Source organism: Toxorhynchites rutilus, chromosome 3 (genome assembly GCF_029784135.1).
Source record: "Toxorhynchites rutilus septentrionalis strain SRP chromosome 3, ASM2978413v1, whole genome shotgun sequence".
NCBI lineage: Eukaryota > Metazoa > Arthropoda > Insecta > Diptera > Culicidae > Toxorhynchites > Toxorhynchites rutilus.
Genome location: NC_073746.1, coordinates 214034922 through 214052229, shown reverse-complemented (window position 1 = coordinate 214052229; position 17308 = coordinate 214034922). Strand labels below are relative to the sequence as shown.

Sequence of the window (17308 nt, the reverse complement as noted above, 5' to 3'; positions counted from 1 at the left end):
TTGGTCGTTGATTGTTTATTTGATAAAATGTTTGCATTTCACAACATGATTTTACTTATTGTCTGGTAACTGATCAAACTATGTTTGCTCATTTTGAGAGCTAGTTTCGTCGGTTCCTATCAGAAACCATCTGAGTCTCGCAGTTGCGGCAGCGCTCCTCACCAAACGTTTGTGATCATTCAATGCATCTTGCAACTTTAACACTACCTCCATTTTCAAAGGTAACAGCAAAAACGGGGGATATTTGGTAACATGGAGCAAACATTCAAGCGCATCAATTCGTACTTTCTGTAAGAAAAATGTTGAAAATATTTAGCGGATATATACAAAGAATACTTCAACCGACTTAATGATAATAATGATGATGAAGGTCCCGCCTCATTCCCCTTCATATGTTTGAGTTGATTGATTATCTAGTTGATAATTAATTAATACATAACCAATTTTACAAAAAAAAACTGAACTGATTTAATCTACTTAATCTAATGAAATTAACTCTTTATGGCACCGACATTTCACTAAACTTCATCTACTCAAAAGTTTTATTGGAGATGCCTGTAAAAAGTAAACAGCAAATCTTTCAGTTTAGTCAAGTCACAAGAGAAACGCTTGCTGTCCCGCCTAGCTATTCCATAGCATCTTCTGATCTCACTGTAACCTGACTACCAAATTTATCAGACAAACTGCTCTAATCTCCAAATTAATCAAACATTTGACCAGTCTTCAGAAAACCATCAGCGGCCGTTCATGAAAAACATCTGTTCTCTCTTTGAACCAAGTGCACCAAAATCTTTGAACATGAGGGCACTGATTTTGAGCCCGTTGCGACTCGTGTGTAGATCCGAGAGCGTCAGTGTCTCTTTTGTTTTGTCTTTTTCTTCGCCCCAGCGCAAGCGTTTCCCATGGACGCTTTGTTTTTTTTCTTTTCGTCATTACGTTTGCAGTCTGAAGCTTTGCTCAGATTGACTGAAAACACAATTTGATGGGCAGACGGGACGCTAACATTTGAAAAATGTAATGGATGAATTTGGAAAATTATGCACGCACTTTAGAATGCAAACTCGAGATTTATACCATCCTCTACGCTGAATATCAAAGTACATGTACCTGGAGTATGTTCATTTTCAGTTGTTTCGATGGTTTAGTACGGTTTTTTTTATTTTGCCAAGCAATGAAAAAGAAACAAATGTTTAAGGTCCTGTATTATGAAATCGTCAATTATTAAAAAATATTACATCACATAAATAAACAAAAACGTTTAGGAATTTTGTTGAAAATTGCTTACGGCAGTTGACAATAAGTCGCGGTTGCAGCTGATGATCATCAAATCGTCGAGCATATTAGGGGACATTCGTAACCGATGTTGCTCTAATAAAAGTTTAATCACTGAGAAGCATCGCTCAACTGACACTTGCGTTGCTGGTGCAGATAAAGCAACCATCGCCAACTCATACAATTGTGGATCTTCGAATTGTTGGGATTCCCAGTATTTCACCACATCTGTATTGACCGGAAGTCGTGTTTTGGTGTTAGCCAATTCCAAAAGTTTCAACTTCAGATCTACCTGCCAAGGATAAAGCTTGGAAGATGAAGCTTTCTGGCATTCTTCTTCGAGCAAGGGTCCTCTGTCTGTCGTCCTCTGTTGAAATATTTGGCTGTTGTTGAGATGTTGGATTACTCTGAGCCTCAGGTTGATTTGGTTTTAATGTTATCAAAATATTTCTCACTTTTAACATATGTTCCTGTATAAATTAAAATATTAAATAAAAATCAATAAATTTTTAAAAAATGAAATAGAATAAAAACACTCGACAAAAAATATCTATAGCTATATAGAATATTTGTCTCGCGTGTCGAAATTTATTTAAAAATTGCATCTGTTACGCAGTGTCCGTAGAGCGGTGCTTCTCAGCTATCACATTGAAGAACAAACATCAGTCGTGAATATCGTCTGAAATGCCCGACGATATGACGATACCATAAACTTCAATCGTGATTTTTTGTCAGCTATCGTAAGCAAATTTAACAAACACGTTAAATTTTCTTTTGGCTCATTGTTTAATTTGTAATATGAGACTTAGTTATGATCCGCTCATTTAGATCCATCGGGCATAAAATAAAAATTAATAATAGTACCTACGAAAAAACCACCTGTGGCATGAACGAGACTAGAACTACATTATTTTGATGGATTTTTCCCTTTATAGTGAACATTATAAATAATGTGGGCCCATTCTAAAACGCGCGCTCAATTCCATACACATCAAATTCTAGCGCCCCATTTTGCTTTCCGTCGTCCTAAGAGTGCTCATACACTGTTTGACCGAAGCCAAATATTTGACTCTTTTTGACAGATAAAATTTGGTCGACGTGTACTGATCAAATATATGCTACACAAAACACAACAAGCAAATATTCAATTTTTGGATGCCTCGAATACTTTTTTAGTCTGTTCTTCGAACCTGTCGGTACATGGTTAGGTTACCTTGAATATTTCATCGATTTTATCCATGTTCGGTGTTTGACATTGTTTAACACTGTTGAATATTTAAGAGTGACAAACAAAATAGTGTTTGTACAAATATCAAATCAAACTTTATCTGTCAAAATATATCAAATATTTGACCTCCGGGCAAACAGTGTACGGCCACCTTAAGCAAAGCAAAAAAAATCAACAGCGCTGCATCCATGCCATTATCAACCGTATGCGCTTGGGTACAGAAATATGAATCAACAGAGAAAGCAAACCAAATTCAAGCGTGGTGTAGAGCAGGTAGGTGCAGAAACACGATGCTAATCTCGGCGCGAAAACCGGTGCACATTACAGCTCAAAATAAGTACGGCGCGAGGACAGCGCAAAAACGGTGCTGACAGCCAAACATTTCATCTGTGTTTCGGCGTGTGCTCATCTGCCAGAGAGCTAGTGCGCACACGGAGTGGGAGCTCAACTGGGTACAAAAATCTTGTTGCGCATCAGCACCGAGTTGAATTCTGAAGACTGCATTTGACCCGTTGAATGAATTTCAGATTGTAACCTATCTGTTCATTCCGATGGTTGTCTGCTTGATCCTTCATAAATCGATCAAGGGCCTTCTTCGCTCGACAACATTCGCTATCTCGAGCTTCAACCAAACCTCAATCATAGCTGTGAGTCCTTTTTTATCAAGACTTGCATATCTAATTCCACAATAAGAACAAACTCTATTATGTTCCAATCGCTATCACAATTCAGATTTCTCATGGCTGCATTAACGCGCGCGTGCTCAAACTTATGTAGACTATTTTCCATGTTTCTTTTTTTTTTCTTTTAATTTCTATGATCATACAAAAATCCTTGATAATCATCGAAACGAAGATGGCAGTTCATTCTTCCATACACATGCACATACAATAGGGTGCCAATGAATGTATGAGAAAAAAAACGACCTTCAAATTTCAAAAAGTTACCATATACAAAATGTTCACCACCTCGAAAAAACACCCTAATCAAAATTTCAGCTCAATCGGACTTAAGGGAGAGTGGCACAAAGCGGTCAAAGTTTGAGAAAAATCGAAAATTCACCTAAGGGGAGAGTAAAGGAAATCGGGGTTTTCGAAAAAAGAAATGTATACCAAATGTCTTAAAATTTCATGAAAATCGAAAAATCACATAAGAGGAGAGTAAAGGTAATCGGGGTTTTCGAAAAAAAAATTGTACCAATTGTCTTAAAATTTCATAAAACATCGAGATCTACTGTCATCTCGAAAAATTTTTTTTTTCAAAAATGGACACTCTAGGACTAAGTTTTTTTTTCGGAATACGAGACGAGAAGTACGGTTTTGGGTGCCAATAAAAATATATATCTCGATTTATATATTCCGTGCTTGCTGCGAAATGTTGATTTGCACGATAATATACCCTATGCAGAATATTAGTGTTGAAGCATCAAGGCAACCAGCGCATATACAACATCGTTCCGTTGGTATGTATTTACCACTGTAGAGAATAAAGTAAACTAGAGAATAAAGATTTTTCAGTAATAGTTCAACCGTCAACTCGACTAGACATCTTATTTCCTCTAGAAGAATCTTTCCCTGCACCTGAATCTCGGACAATTAGCTCATTCTGACTTCATTTACTCGTGTTACAAAGTAGCGATCCGAAGCGAGAAAAACACTCTTTTAGTTTCCTACTTAGCAGCTACAAAGCTGTAATTTTATTAGTTAATTGAGTGATTATGCAGGAAATTTTTAAAAGTAGATTCTTACATATCATAGTGGATTAGCACTAAAATGTGTAGATGTTTCCTATTCCGATTACTGCAGGGATGGAGGCAAACAATTTTTTTTTTTTTGAATGGCGTTAACGTTCAATGTGGAACTTTTGCCGTCTCAACGTATGCATCTTAAGCCAAATAACACGCCTTGAATGTATCCCGAGGAGCAAGCTCTAGAATACGCGTGACCACAGTGCAAGTCGAAGGAAGTTTCTCTGACGAAAAATCCCCCGGCCAGAACGAGAATCGAACCCGAACACCCGGCATGATAATGTGAGACGCTAATCACTCGACCACAGGTGCACAACGACGGGAGGCAAACAATTATTTATAGCAATTTTTGAATATTCAAACTTATAACTCAACACAACCACTTGAGAAGATTCTCTCACAAACATGAATTCAAACGTCACTTTTGACGTAGGACTACGTCTTACATTAAGGGTGCCAAATCAGGAAACAGGTCACGTTTTTATGAAATAAAGTTAACTTTAATAACTATTTTTCTGCGAACCGATTTAAACGATTCGGATACCAATCGAATCGGAAATTTTCTAAGATTTGTTTTATATGCTATACATTACGATCCCATAGTCTATATATGGTTTAAATTGATAAAAATTGGAAGCATTCCCATTTTCCCATACATTTATTCTGTTCATTTGTGTGCTTTCCCGAACAGAGCTGTCAATAACGGGCAACTTCTGCAGCCGCTAGAATAGAAACAGCGAAGGGGAATAACGAAAATAAAATATTTGCAAAGTAAAATCCACCTTTGCATAGTAAGTAATCTGTCGCTAGCGTATAAGTATTGCATCTCCACTGAGTAAAATTCTCAGAATTTTTCTGTGTCCGAAACAACAAAGGTCGCTTATTCTGCTCGTTTTGTGTTTCATGTTTCCCCTCGAGTAGAGATGGGCAAACCGTTCATGAACTGATCAAAAGAACTAGTTCACCAAAAAGAGTGAACGAACTGCCGTTCTTTTTTGCTGGGCAACAGTTCATATGAACTGTATACCCAGTTCAGAACGAACTGTGTACAGTGAACGATGGACTGATAATACAGTTCAGAACGAACTGACCGCTGACTGAACTGTGTATACAGTTCAGAACGAATTGCGTATGCAGTTCAGAACGAACTGTGTGCGATGACCGCCGAATGAACTGTGTATGCAGTTCAGACCGAACTGACCGCTGGCTGAACTGTGTATGCAGTTCAGAACGAACTGTGTACGGTAAGCGGTGCATAAGAGGAAAGAAAACGAACGAGTGATAGATGAATGGTGCTGCAAGGTAAATAGTTCTTAAAATAACGAATGGAAACAAACGATAGCCCCATGAAATAACAAAAATAATATGTCGGTATTGTCGCTTTCATAAAAAACGCAAAATTTCAGGATACGATGGTTTTAAATTGGATTGTTAAATTTTAAATTATTTATCGAATAAAATTTTAATTTCATATTTTGGAGTTCACGGTAAATATTTCAGCAAGTTGATATGCAAATCTACCTCACTTAGAAAATATAGTTGAAAGCGGAAAGATTCAAACAGTCTTGTTTTATATTATATCATATTGTGCTCGATAATTTTGAGATGGACGTTCGCGGTTTGGGTACAGTTTTGCTATAGCATTTATTGCAATACATCGTAAGCAAAGCATCATAATGCTAGTTTATGCTGAAAATTATGAATAACGACTCAAACAAAATCAAAATTTCAAAATCAAAGTTTGATTTTCTATTGTGTTAACTTATTTCTAACCAATATCGGACGAATAATGATAAAAACGGCATTTTATGAATGAACAGTCTTACATAACATCCCACACTTTTTATACTTGCATATCCCTCCACTGTACAAAAGAGTGAGTGAGCTGCTCAAAAGAACTAGTTCACATAAGTGAACGGTTGGTCACTGAACGGTTCATTAAAGTGAATCGTTTTGCCCACCTCTACCCTCGAGCTCTGAACGATAGCGAATATTTCACTTGAAGTGCATCTGGCAATAAACACAACCATCCGAGCCATGACAAAGCAGGCGAAAAAAAAGAAGAGTGCAAATGATTATAGATCGCTTCTGGCCATAAGTGTTTGGCTTTGTGTGTGAGGCTTTCGTTGCGCGAAACTTAGAACTGTGTGTATCTGTTAGATACGTGTTTGATGCTTGTTGAATGGCGATGCACGGATGATGCCTCTCGTTAAATACTCAGTGCAATGCGTGCATTGATATAAAGAAACAAATTGCGACATATGATTAATTAGTGTATTGCTCTCGCAAAGGCAAGAAAGAATCGTTGCTTCTCGAAATGATTTTACAAAACCACGTAAGCCATTAAACCTTTTCAGGGTCCTCGGAACTTTTTACTAAAGAGTTATTTATGAAATTTCGAAAAAAATATTGCGTAGTCCTACGTCCTAAGCGGTCGTGTCTCAGATACAACCCCTCGAGTTTTTTCTCCGCCATCCAGTCTGTCATTGCACCAGTGGATTCACTCATGCGTCGCGAAGCACAGTGAGCGCCGCAAGAACTAGTGTCGCAAACGTTAAAATATGAGTTTTATGAAAACCGAAAAATCGCCGAAAATTAGGGTTTTAAATTTTTTTTTTTGTCAAATGTCTTCAATTACGATGTCGATCACATCTCATTCATTCAAATTTGATTTTTGACATGTAAAATGCATTGCAGTTTAAAATCCGCTAATATGGTTGCCCTTTTAATGTTCCTAGGCATCGAATTGAAATAAGGGAAGGGCGGTAAAAACGGACACCTTAAGTAAAAGTTGATTTTTTTTCCTGAATTTCACAAAAAAAAAACATATACCGAACGACCGATAGTCTAAGTCTCTGTTAAACAAAAATATTTCTGAGGCAGAAATTTTGTGTCCGGCATCTTAGAAAACAAAAGAAAGAGTTGTGAAAGACGGACACTTGAAGGGATAGATTGACACTAACTGGGAAGTTATATTTCGAAATTCGAGTTGGTGTACTCAACAGGTTTTTGAGGTTTTCATGGAGAGAGGAGAGAGCAGTCATCGTGTGTGGACGCGTTTTTCGATCGTTCCGTGTTTCTACTTATTTCTCTTGCAATGGCGTGTTTTCGAAAGTTTTGACGTAGGACTACGTCTAACCGGAAGATATAGGGGGTGAAATGGAAATCTAGGTACTGAACAAGTAGGAAAAAATGCAAGATTTGGAACGCTTATAACTCGAGCATTTCTCAATAGATCGCAAAGGTTTTTGCATCAATCGATAGGAAATATATCTACGCATCTATCATAACGAATAACATTTCATTTTTCATGAGATAAATAATTGAATAATTGTGAAATATCAAGCATTGTCAAAATGCACTATGTGCCCATTTTTGATTGGTCCATTTTGTGCTCCTCAAATCGTACCGACAAAAACGGGCAACCAGAGCAGCAGCGAAATAGAATGAAGCACGATTGGAAAGGAAAAAGAAAACAATGAACGAAACATTGGTCGCAGTCTCACACATGCGTAATTCTCGAGCCTGCCAGTCAGCTTAAAAATCCCCGCTCCGCTGCCGTAACGATCATTCTCATTCAAACCGTACACCACATCGCTTCGCATCACAACACATCAACAAACCAACCCAAGCAGCCATGTCTGGACATGATAAAGGAGGAAAAGTGAAGGGAAAGGCAAAATCCCGCTCGAACCGTGTTGATCTGGAGTTCCTCGCAAGGGTAGCTAGGCCGAGCGCGTTAGTACCAGTACACCAGTCCACCTAGCCGGCGCTATATAGTTTCAGCCGCCGAAGTGATCGAGTAAGCTGGCAAAGCTGCTCGCGGCGATAAGAAAACCCGCATTCGGAACAGAACACATTCAGTTCGGTGGACATCAAGACAACAACAGGCAGTTGCAGCGAGTGGCGAGTGGCAAACGCAATTGCAAAACGGCAGCAGGTAGCAGAAGAACAAAGTTTGTTCTTTATACAAACTGCTTTGGTGGCAAATCCAGAACAAGGCGGCATCGAGGGCGTTCGAAATGTTTTTTTTCAAAACCACGAGTACAAAGTTTTCTAAATTGGAACCATTCCATAAAACAAGGCGCTTTTCAGGGCCATTAAACCTTCCAAAAAAGAGTTTAGGAAATACAGTTCAATGCTTTCTAAAACATTATCCAAAATAATAATAAAACACAAATTGATTTTTTCATAATTTGTTTGCCAGATGAGTATGTGAATTTGACAGTTGTTCTGAGCTTATTGATAGTTGGGGACTTTCCTGATTATTCAATTTTCACCAATTCTTAAATTGTTTCCAGATTGAAAGTACAGTAATTTACAATTAGTTCGACATTTAGCTAATTGAACGGACATGTAATGCGACTTATTTAGTTGGACATTTTTGTAAACATAGAGATCCAAATTATGACCCCACATTGAAAGTCGACACTGTACCACTGTCATCGCAAATGTTCAATTACAGGTTAAAATCGCCTCCAATGCGACACTGAGTGGCGCTTCGGCACGTCGCATTGAATGTAATTTATTGTACAACATGTCACAAAGCTGGATGGGAAGAAATTTTCCAACTGTGAAAGCTGTGGCGAGTGGCAAATGCAATCGCTAAACAGAAAGGTTTAGCCGAACAAGATGGGGATATCGAGTAATAACAAAACAATAAACTCTTTAGATTGAAGATAATTTTGTGATCCTGAAAAGGACCCTTTTTAGCCTGCATGTGAATCCAACGAGCGAACAAATGGTAATGAATGTATTTTTTTGCCATCGCTCCCTTTTAACGCTCATTCGTTGGACTCGCCCCTCTGGCTGAGTCTGCCGATTTGTCTCTATCCTGTGAGTGTGTACCGCTAGAGTATAAAACACGCGGACCCCAAAAAAATATCTTATTTTCTTTCAAACCGTAAACCCGTGTGGTTGTACGGTATCGGCATCGTGGACGTAACAAAGGAGGACAAGTTAAGGGAAAGGCAAAGTCCCACTCGAACCGTGCAAGTGTCCAGTTCCCTGTTGGTCGCATTCACTGATTGCTCCGCAAGGGTAACGGCCGAACGGATTGGTGCCGGAGCACCAGTATACCTAACAGGGATTATAGAGTTTCGGCCGTCGGAGTGCTCGAGTTGGCTTGCAAAGCTGCTCACGACAATTTGAAAACCCGCATCAAGAACAGAACAGCTTCGGTTCGGCGCTCATCAAGGCAACAATTAGTTTCAGTGAGTGGCAAAGTGTTTCTCCGGCACGTCGCATTAAATGTAATTTACTGAACAATATGTCACAAGCTGGATGGGAAGAAATTTTCCAACTGTGAAAGCTGTGGCGAGTGGCAAACGCAATAGCTAAACAGGATGGTTTAACCGAACAAGATGAGAATATCGAGTGATAACAAAAACACAACACCAAAGGTTCTTTTCAGAACCATCAACATATTCATAAAGAGTAAACAGTAAACTAATCCATTTTTCAGGTAGATAGGTAGGTATTCACGTAGGAGAAGAAAATAAAACAATATATTTAAAATATATATTTAACAAAAGCTGTCCCCTTTGTATAGTCCTACGTCACTCCGGTTATGTCCCCGACATTACCCACCCGTCTTTTTCTTTTTTTGCGCAATTTTGTGAAGTGAAGCTTTAGTGACGGTTGGATTCATTCAATTTATTTTTGTACAAGTGGGAAATGTCGTGAACATCCAGTGGAAAATTATACGCTTTATTTGCACAAAAATGAAAAGCCGCCATTAATATAGATTCTCCCATAAGAGAGATGGAAGATAGAATAGGAAAGAAGATGAAGTATTAGTAGCAGTGTGCTAGAAGAGCGAGAGGGATTGTCGTAGCTATAATGGTGCATCTATGGCTGTGAAGGTTTTTTTAAATAGATATAAAGTGAGAACGAGCGAGGGTTGTAAGTGGAAGAGGTGAAATGCAGAAGAGCAAGTAAAACATGATTTCATGCTGCATTCGTACGATTCGTCTTCATAGTCATTGTTTTATTATGTTTTTTTTTCTCGCTTTATGTTTGTGTTGTGCTTGCGCGTGAGGAGAGAGTTTTGTTGTGAATTTGTTCTCTCCGCTCGAATATTAGCGCTATTGTCTGAGCACAACACCGCTCCCTGAGACGTGTAGGGTTGTTCATGTTTATACGTCACATATTGTTTTTCATTATCTTTGAATTTGTACTTCTGAAACGACATACCGCACGCACATTTTTGTTGTTCTGTATATGTGTCTAAATGAATTTATGATCCTAGATTTGTTGATTTTAGATATTAGGAGATGTTTTAAAGTTTAATGTTCACACAGATCGATTTCATAATATTCGTGGCGGTTGTAGAGGAATTCTCTAGTTGGCATTCTTACGTTTCCTAAATATATCTCTCCGACGTCGTGATTGGAGGTCGATGAAGAGTTTTCTCTATAATCAAATCAATATGTCGCCAGTTTAATTGTTTTCAGAGGAATTATTTTGGTACCTTTCTTCAGATCTCCTAAATATATCTCTCCGACTTCACGAGTGAAGTTCGATTACATGTCCGCTCGATGATTAACAAAGTTTTGGTTACCTTCTTGGGTTCCCCAAAGTAAGGATTGAAGTTCGATAAAAATGACACTCTATAAGGTACACCGGGGTAAGTGTACCTTCGGGGTAAGTGGATCAATTGATTTTAATGAAATCTACTGTACATTCGTTTCGATCTAAATGAACGTCTTATAACGAATCGATCCCTAACAACACCCCAGCACCAATACTATGAACAAATCTAGTGTATGCACATATTTATGAAGCGCAATACGCGAAACGTCTTTTTTATCTCTAGAAAAAGCTTGTTTGCGACGTGGATGTAAGCTTCAGTAGGTGCTAAAAGGAATGGTTAAAACATTTTTTTTGATTTTCAGGCAACTATAACAAAGTATTAAACAAGTCTAGACTGAATAACAAATGATTCAAGCATTATAAGCTAATATGTTCATCATGATACACTTCCCCAATTATTTAATTTAACTGGGGGAAGTGGATCTTTTTTGTTTACTTAGAGTGCAGCATAATTAGTTGACTTATTCCTCTACCTGTTGGTTCAATAGAAAATTCAATTTATTCCTTATATCATTCCAGCAGCAATGGCTTGGACATACGTGAAGAAAAGGTCAGCACCGACATATTCTAAATCTTCTTTAGATGCGGCCATTGAAGCTGTAGAAGGTAAAAGAATGACAGTGTCCCAAACTGCACGATGCTATGAAATCCCTAGATTTACTCTACAAAAGAGATTTAATGGACAGAGAAGCATTTGCATTGAAACGATGGATAAATGGGGTTTTGGCTTATCCAAGACCGAGGTTCTACAGGCCATCGCACGGTATCTGACTGAAAACCATAATCCCAATCCTGTCAAACATCCTTTGCCCGGAGATGAATATTTTCATCACTTCAAGAAACGTCACGGTTTATCTCAAAAGAAGACTCAATCTATTGAGATTGCTCGAAAGAGAAATGTCGATCCATTTATAATGGCTAATTATTTTCAATTCCTAGAAGAAGTAACTCATGGAGCTCCTCCTGATCGAATCTACACTGTAGATGAATCTAGTTTCTGCCTTGATCCTATTCGTGTGAAGGTTGTTGGAGAGAAAGGGAGAGTAGCACACCGTGAATAGCAGGACATGCCAAAGAGAATATTGCCGTATTAGCTTACCCAGCTATTCCAAACGGATGGAATGATACTGAGCCATTCACCAATTATTTAGAGCGCCAATTTTGAAAGTGATTCCGCAGACACGGACAGTTGTTCTGATATATGACGGCCATTCATCGCTTATCATTCTGAAACTGATTGAAAAAGCTATGGAGAAGCAAGTCGTGGTTTTGAAACTCCCACCTCACACAAGCCACCTGTTCCAATTGCCAAGTGATCATATTTTTTTTAATGATGGACTCACTTTGTGTTTTTTCTCAATTGCTTTTTAATCTATACACTATTTGAGCTAATAAAGGTTAATAAGATATATTTGCCTTTTTTTTTTCTCCTATGATTCTGTATTATTATCCATATGAACAATCATGATCCACTTGCCCCTTAACATAGGGGTAAGTGGATCACCTGGTATTCTTTTTTCAATTCGCTTCTATAGTGTTCTAGTCAAACTCAAGATTCTAGTTTCATACCTGTCTTCTTTACAATACCCTCAGATTTATTTCATGTTGAGTGGACGGTAAAATACTAATTTTTAGAATGTGACACTAAGTTGAAGAAGGACTTTTCATTTTATTGTATCCACTTACCCCGGTGTACCTTAAATAATACAATATATAGCCGGTCCAATTAATTTACAGGTTTAACTTCTCAGGTTGACTAAAAATAATCTGCCGCGTGTTGTAACATAGAAGATATACGGAATTACATTTTGTCGAGTGGTCGATAGTTCGTGTTTACATAATCACATCACTTACCACAGTGAATCCTGATTCTTACCTTATCCCACTAACAACTATCCTTCCCATGATATTCGCTAGGGAACCATGCTATAAAGGCGACCCTTCTGGCCTTCGGGCGGCGAATATCATACTAACATTCCTTCTCTTCCCCTGGTGACTGTAAGGGCGTGGTCGGCGTCGTTATTGACCATTTAAAGCTCGAATCACCGAAAATTGCACAACGAGAATGATTTGCTAGTCCCAAGCGTCATTCGGTATGTATTTTTGATTCGAATGAAAGTTTGTATTCCGTTTGGGTTGGGGGAAATATGAGTTTTTCACTGCAATTGTGAATTTTTTTACTCAAGTGTATCTTTTGAAAAGGGCGTATCGATTTTAGTAAGAGGTATCTTTGATAACTTATATCTCAAAAACAATGAGCCGTACCGAAATAGTGTCTTAGAAATAGTTATAGAGTATTGATGTTAAAATGTGAAAAAAATACAAATTGATACTCTTTTTTTTTATTTACAAAAAAAAAGTCTTCAATTTGCAATATCTAAAATATGCATATTTTTTTTTCATTTTTTCATATAAAGTAGAAGTCATGTAAAAAAATTTAAAAATGAGTCCAAGATGGTAAAACTATTTTTGATGAACTCTGTGGAACATCAAATTTCTATGAATTTTATAAGCTTCGAATTTTCATCATTATTAACAAATAATGATTTTTAGCCACAAATTATGAATCCTGATGTGATTTAAAATGGAATGGCTCTTTATCAATCTCCTTCTAAATGAAGCCATTCTCGAGATATTAAAAAAAAACATTTCTCTTTTATTGTCTTTTTAATTTATTTTTTTTAAATTCATATATGTATATATTTTAATTTTTTAAACTTTTTCATATAAAATAGAAGTCATGTAGATAATTTAAAAAATGAGTCCAACATGGTAAAACTATTATTGACGAACTTTGTGGAACATCGAGTTTTTATGAATTTTGATAATCATTTTTAGCCACAAATTATGAATCCTGATGTGATTTAAAATAAAAAAGCTCATTATCAATCTCCTTCTAAATACAGCCATTCTTGAGATACAATCAAAGCTCTCTTTAACGACAATCTTTATAGCGACAAATCTCTCTGTACCGACATGTCTAAAGGTCCCTTCAAAATCGTATAGAAATTCTTTTTTTTATTGCGACATTTCACTATAACGAGCTTTTTCTATAACGACACATTATCGCTTCTATTTACTAAAACATAAATTCTCTATTGCGACAATTTTCAATTTCACTCTACTCATAGTGTGTGTGTCAATGTCAGTGCTTACGAACGTAAACAGTCTATGTTATGTATTATAAGGTTTAATCAACTTTGAACATCTGCTCACCCCCAATTGATTTAAATTTCGGACACTTATAAAAACAGAAATGTAAACCATAAAAGAAAAAAAGCTTATTGAAACAAATAAAATCGAAGAAATGTTGTACAAGAATCCCGTCCTAGAATTAAATTGCATTAAATTTGCAATAAATTCAAAAATGAATGTATGGTTTGCGCAATTGTTATATGGATAAGGCTTTTGATATCAAATTCAGGCAATAACTTGAGCTGAAGGGCTGAATTTTATATTCATTGTTTAATGTTTTTTTGTTTCAAGATGGTTGAACATCAATTGTTTTTGTTTCTAATAAAATTTTATTGTTTTGCGTGAGCTTGGGCGTTTCTCTCCTTATAGCGCCATTTAAACTCTCTATAGCGACAAACTTCTATAGCGACAATTCTCTATAACGACGGGCCCTTGCGATGTCGCTATAGAGAGCTTTCACTGTATTTAAAAAAAAATAGTTCTAATTCATTGTCTTTTTCATAGTAAATTGGCTCTTTCAATATGTTTGTCGTGTTATACCGTCATGTTCATGAAATTTTATGAATTTGATTATAATTTTCAACAACTTTTCAAAATACGTCCTTATAGTAAGAATATATGTTTGGGAGTTACGTTGAAAAACATTTGAAGACATATGGGTTCAAATTCCTAAACATAACATGGAAAACAACAAGTTCGTCAAAAATATTTTTACCATCTTGGACTAATTTTTTAAATTTTCTACATGACTTTTTTGTAAATAAAAAAATGAGTACTAATTTTTTTCTCAGTATATATTTTTTTCACGTTTGAACATCAATACTCTGCTGCTGTTTGCAGTTTTGTGCAGTCTTCAGAATGCAACTCGGTGCTGATGTGCAACAAGATTTTTGTACCCAGTTGAGCTCCCACTCCTTGTGCACACACGCGCTATGGCGAATGAGCACGCTCCGAAACACAGATGGAATGTTTGGTTGTCAGCGCCGTGGGCGCAAGCCCAGTTTTAAGCTAAGTTTTACGCTGAAATTCGTGCCGTGCTGCGCGCTTGAATCTGGATTGCTCTCTCTGTTGAGATATGTTTCTTCACACAAACGTATACGGTTCAAATGGGGGTTTTTTTGACGTAGGACTACGTCTTTCATTTCTATACCGGGGTGTAAAATCAAAGTTTCGAAAACGAAAGCGTTACGCCGGAGACCGAGATTTTGAGCGTTAATAGCTCCTAAACAACTGAACGAAATGGTATGATAAACACTTCATTCGAAAGATAAAATGTCTACGCGTTATATACTTGTTACTTTTTGATCCAAAAACTTGTTTCAATAGTCTTAAAATTGCTTTAAAACAGGCTATTGAAATCACCAATCGGTATATAAGCGAGCGGCGCTCGGAAATCCACTCAGTTCTAAATGAACAGCGATTGGAGCATGTTGTCGCTGTTGCGGTGAAGCTCTTTATTTATCATGAAAGCGCGGATGAACGGTGTCACCAAGAGCCTGTTTGTGCACCCTAGGCCAGAAGGGAATCTATCAGGAGGAGAGTGATGCCACAAACGGTTCCCTGGGAAGACATCGCTACACACACATACACGCGCGGCTATTAACAGGTGGTTATCGAGTTGGCATTAACCACTGGTGGGCTTCCAGTATCGAGGAAAATGTGGAAATATCTAATCGTTACTGAAAATAATCTGCCAGTTCCTTTGGGAATTTTCAAAATATATTCATGTGAAAGAGTTTAATTGAATGTTTTCTATCCATGTTACACTGTGACCAAATATGTTTCAATCAAGTGCTATTAACAGGTGGTTATCGAGTTGGCATTAACCACTGGTGGGCTTCCAGTATCGAGGAAAATGTGGAAATATCTAATCGTTACTGAAAATAATCTGCCAGTTCCTTTGGGAATTTTCAAAATATATTCATGTGAAAGAGTTTAATTGAATGTTTTCTATCCATGTAACACTGTGACCAAATATGTTTCAATCAAGTGCTATTAACAGGTGGTTATCGAGTTGGCATTAACCACTGGTGGGCTTCCAGTATCGAGGAAAATGTGGAAATATCTAATCGTTACTGAAAATAATCTGCCAGTTCCTTTGGGAATTTTCAAAATATATTCATGTGAAAGAGTTTAATTGAATGTTTTCTATCCATGTAACACTGTGACCAAATACATTTGGTTTTGTGGTTTTTCAATCAATCGCAATTAACAGGATAGCTTCAGAAGATTATTCTTCCCCATCAGTAGGATATTTCCGTATCCAATATTGTATGCGCCCGCAATCGATTATTGCTCAGTCGCCGAAAGTTCCGAGCTCAGAGAGTTCATTCCCCTCTAGTTTGCCTTCCAAATTGCCATCGTAAACCACACCTTCTCTCGGTTCAATCACACACAAAAAGCATACTTAAGCGATATTCTGGTGGTGAGACACATTCATTTTTCGTGAGGACATCGACAAGACAACATCGTTGCCTAACGTGCTGGAGGAGGTGGACGGCGAAGGATCGACACATACACGCGCAGAACTCTTTCCGTTAGGATGCCATTCAGCATCGAGAAAGTTCCGGAAAGATCTAATCATTGCTGGAAAATAATCTGCCAGTTCCTTTGGGAATTTTCAAAATATATTCATGTGAAAGAGTTTAATTTAATGTTTTCTATCCATGTAACACTGTGACCAAATATGTTTCAATCAAGTGCTATTAACAGGTGGTTATCGAGTTGGCATTAACCACTGGTGGGCTTCCAGTATCGAGGAAAATGTGGAAATATCTAATCGTTTCTGAAAATAATCTGCCAGTTCCTTTGGGAATTTTCAAAATATATTCATGTGAAAGAGTTTAATTGAATGTTTTCTATTCATGTAACACTGTGACCAAATACATTTGGTTTTGTGGTTTTTCAATCAATCGCAATTAACAGGATAGCTTCAGAAGATTATTCTTCCCCATCAGTAGGATATTTCCGTATCCAATATTGTATGCGCCTGCAATCGATTATTGCTCAGTCGCCGAAAGTTCCGAGCTCAGAGAGTTCATTCCCCTCTAGTTTGCCTTCCAAATTGCCATTGTAAACCACACCTTCTCTCGATTCAATCACACACAAAAAGCATACTTAAGCGATATTCTGGTGGTGAGACACATTCATTTTTCGTGAGGACATCGACAAGACAACATCGTTGCCTAACGTGCTGGAGGAGGTGGACGGCGAAGGATCGACACATACACGCGCAGAACTCTTTCCGTTAGGATGCCATTCAGCATCGAGAA

The 17308-nt window shown here is 37.5% G+C and overlaps 1 protein-coding gene across 2 annotated transcripts in view; it reads right to left on the bottom strand.

Moving 5' to 3' along the window:
- The window catches only part of LOC129776726 (MMS19 nucleotide excision repair protein), a 56666-nt gene that overhangs the window by 31448 nt on the left and 7910 nt on the right, over positions 1-17308 (bottom strand). Inside the window, exon 5 of one of the 2 annotated variants that reach the window (XM_055782544.1) lies at positions 5-288. The exons of the other annotated variant lie outside the window; for it this stretch is intronic. Coding sequence (XP_055638519.1) covers positions 79-288 — 210 coding nt within the window. The 3' untranslated portion in view covers positions 5-78. Of the gene's footprint in view, positions 1-4; positions 289-17308 lie in introns of those variants that run through there. 2 annotated transcript variants of the gene reach the window in all.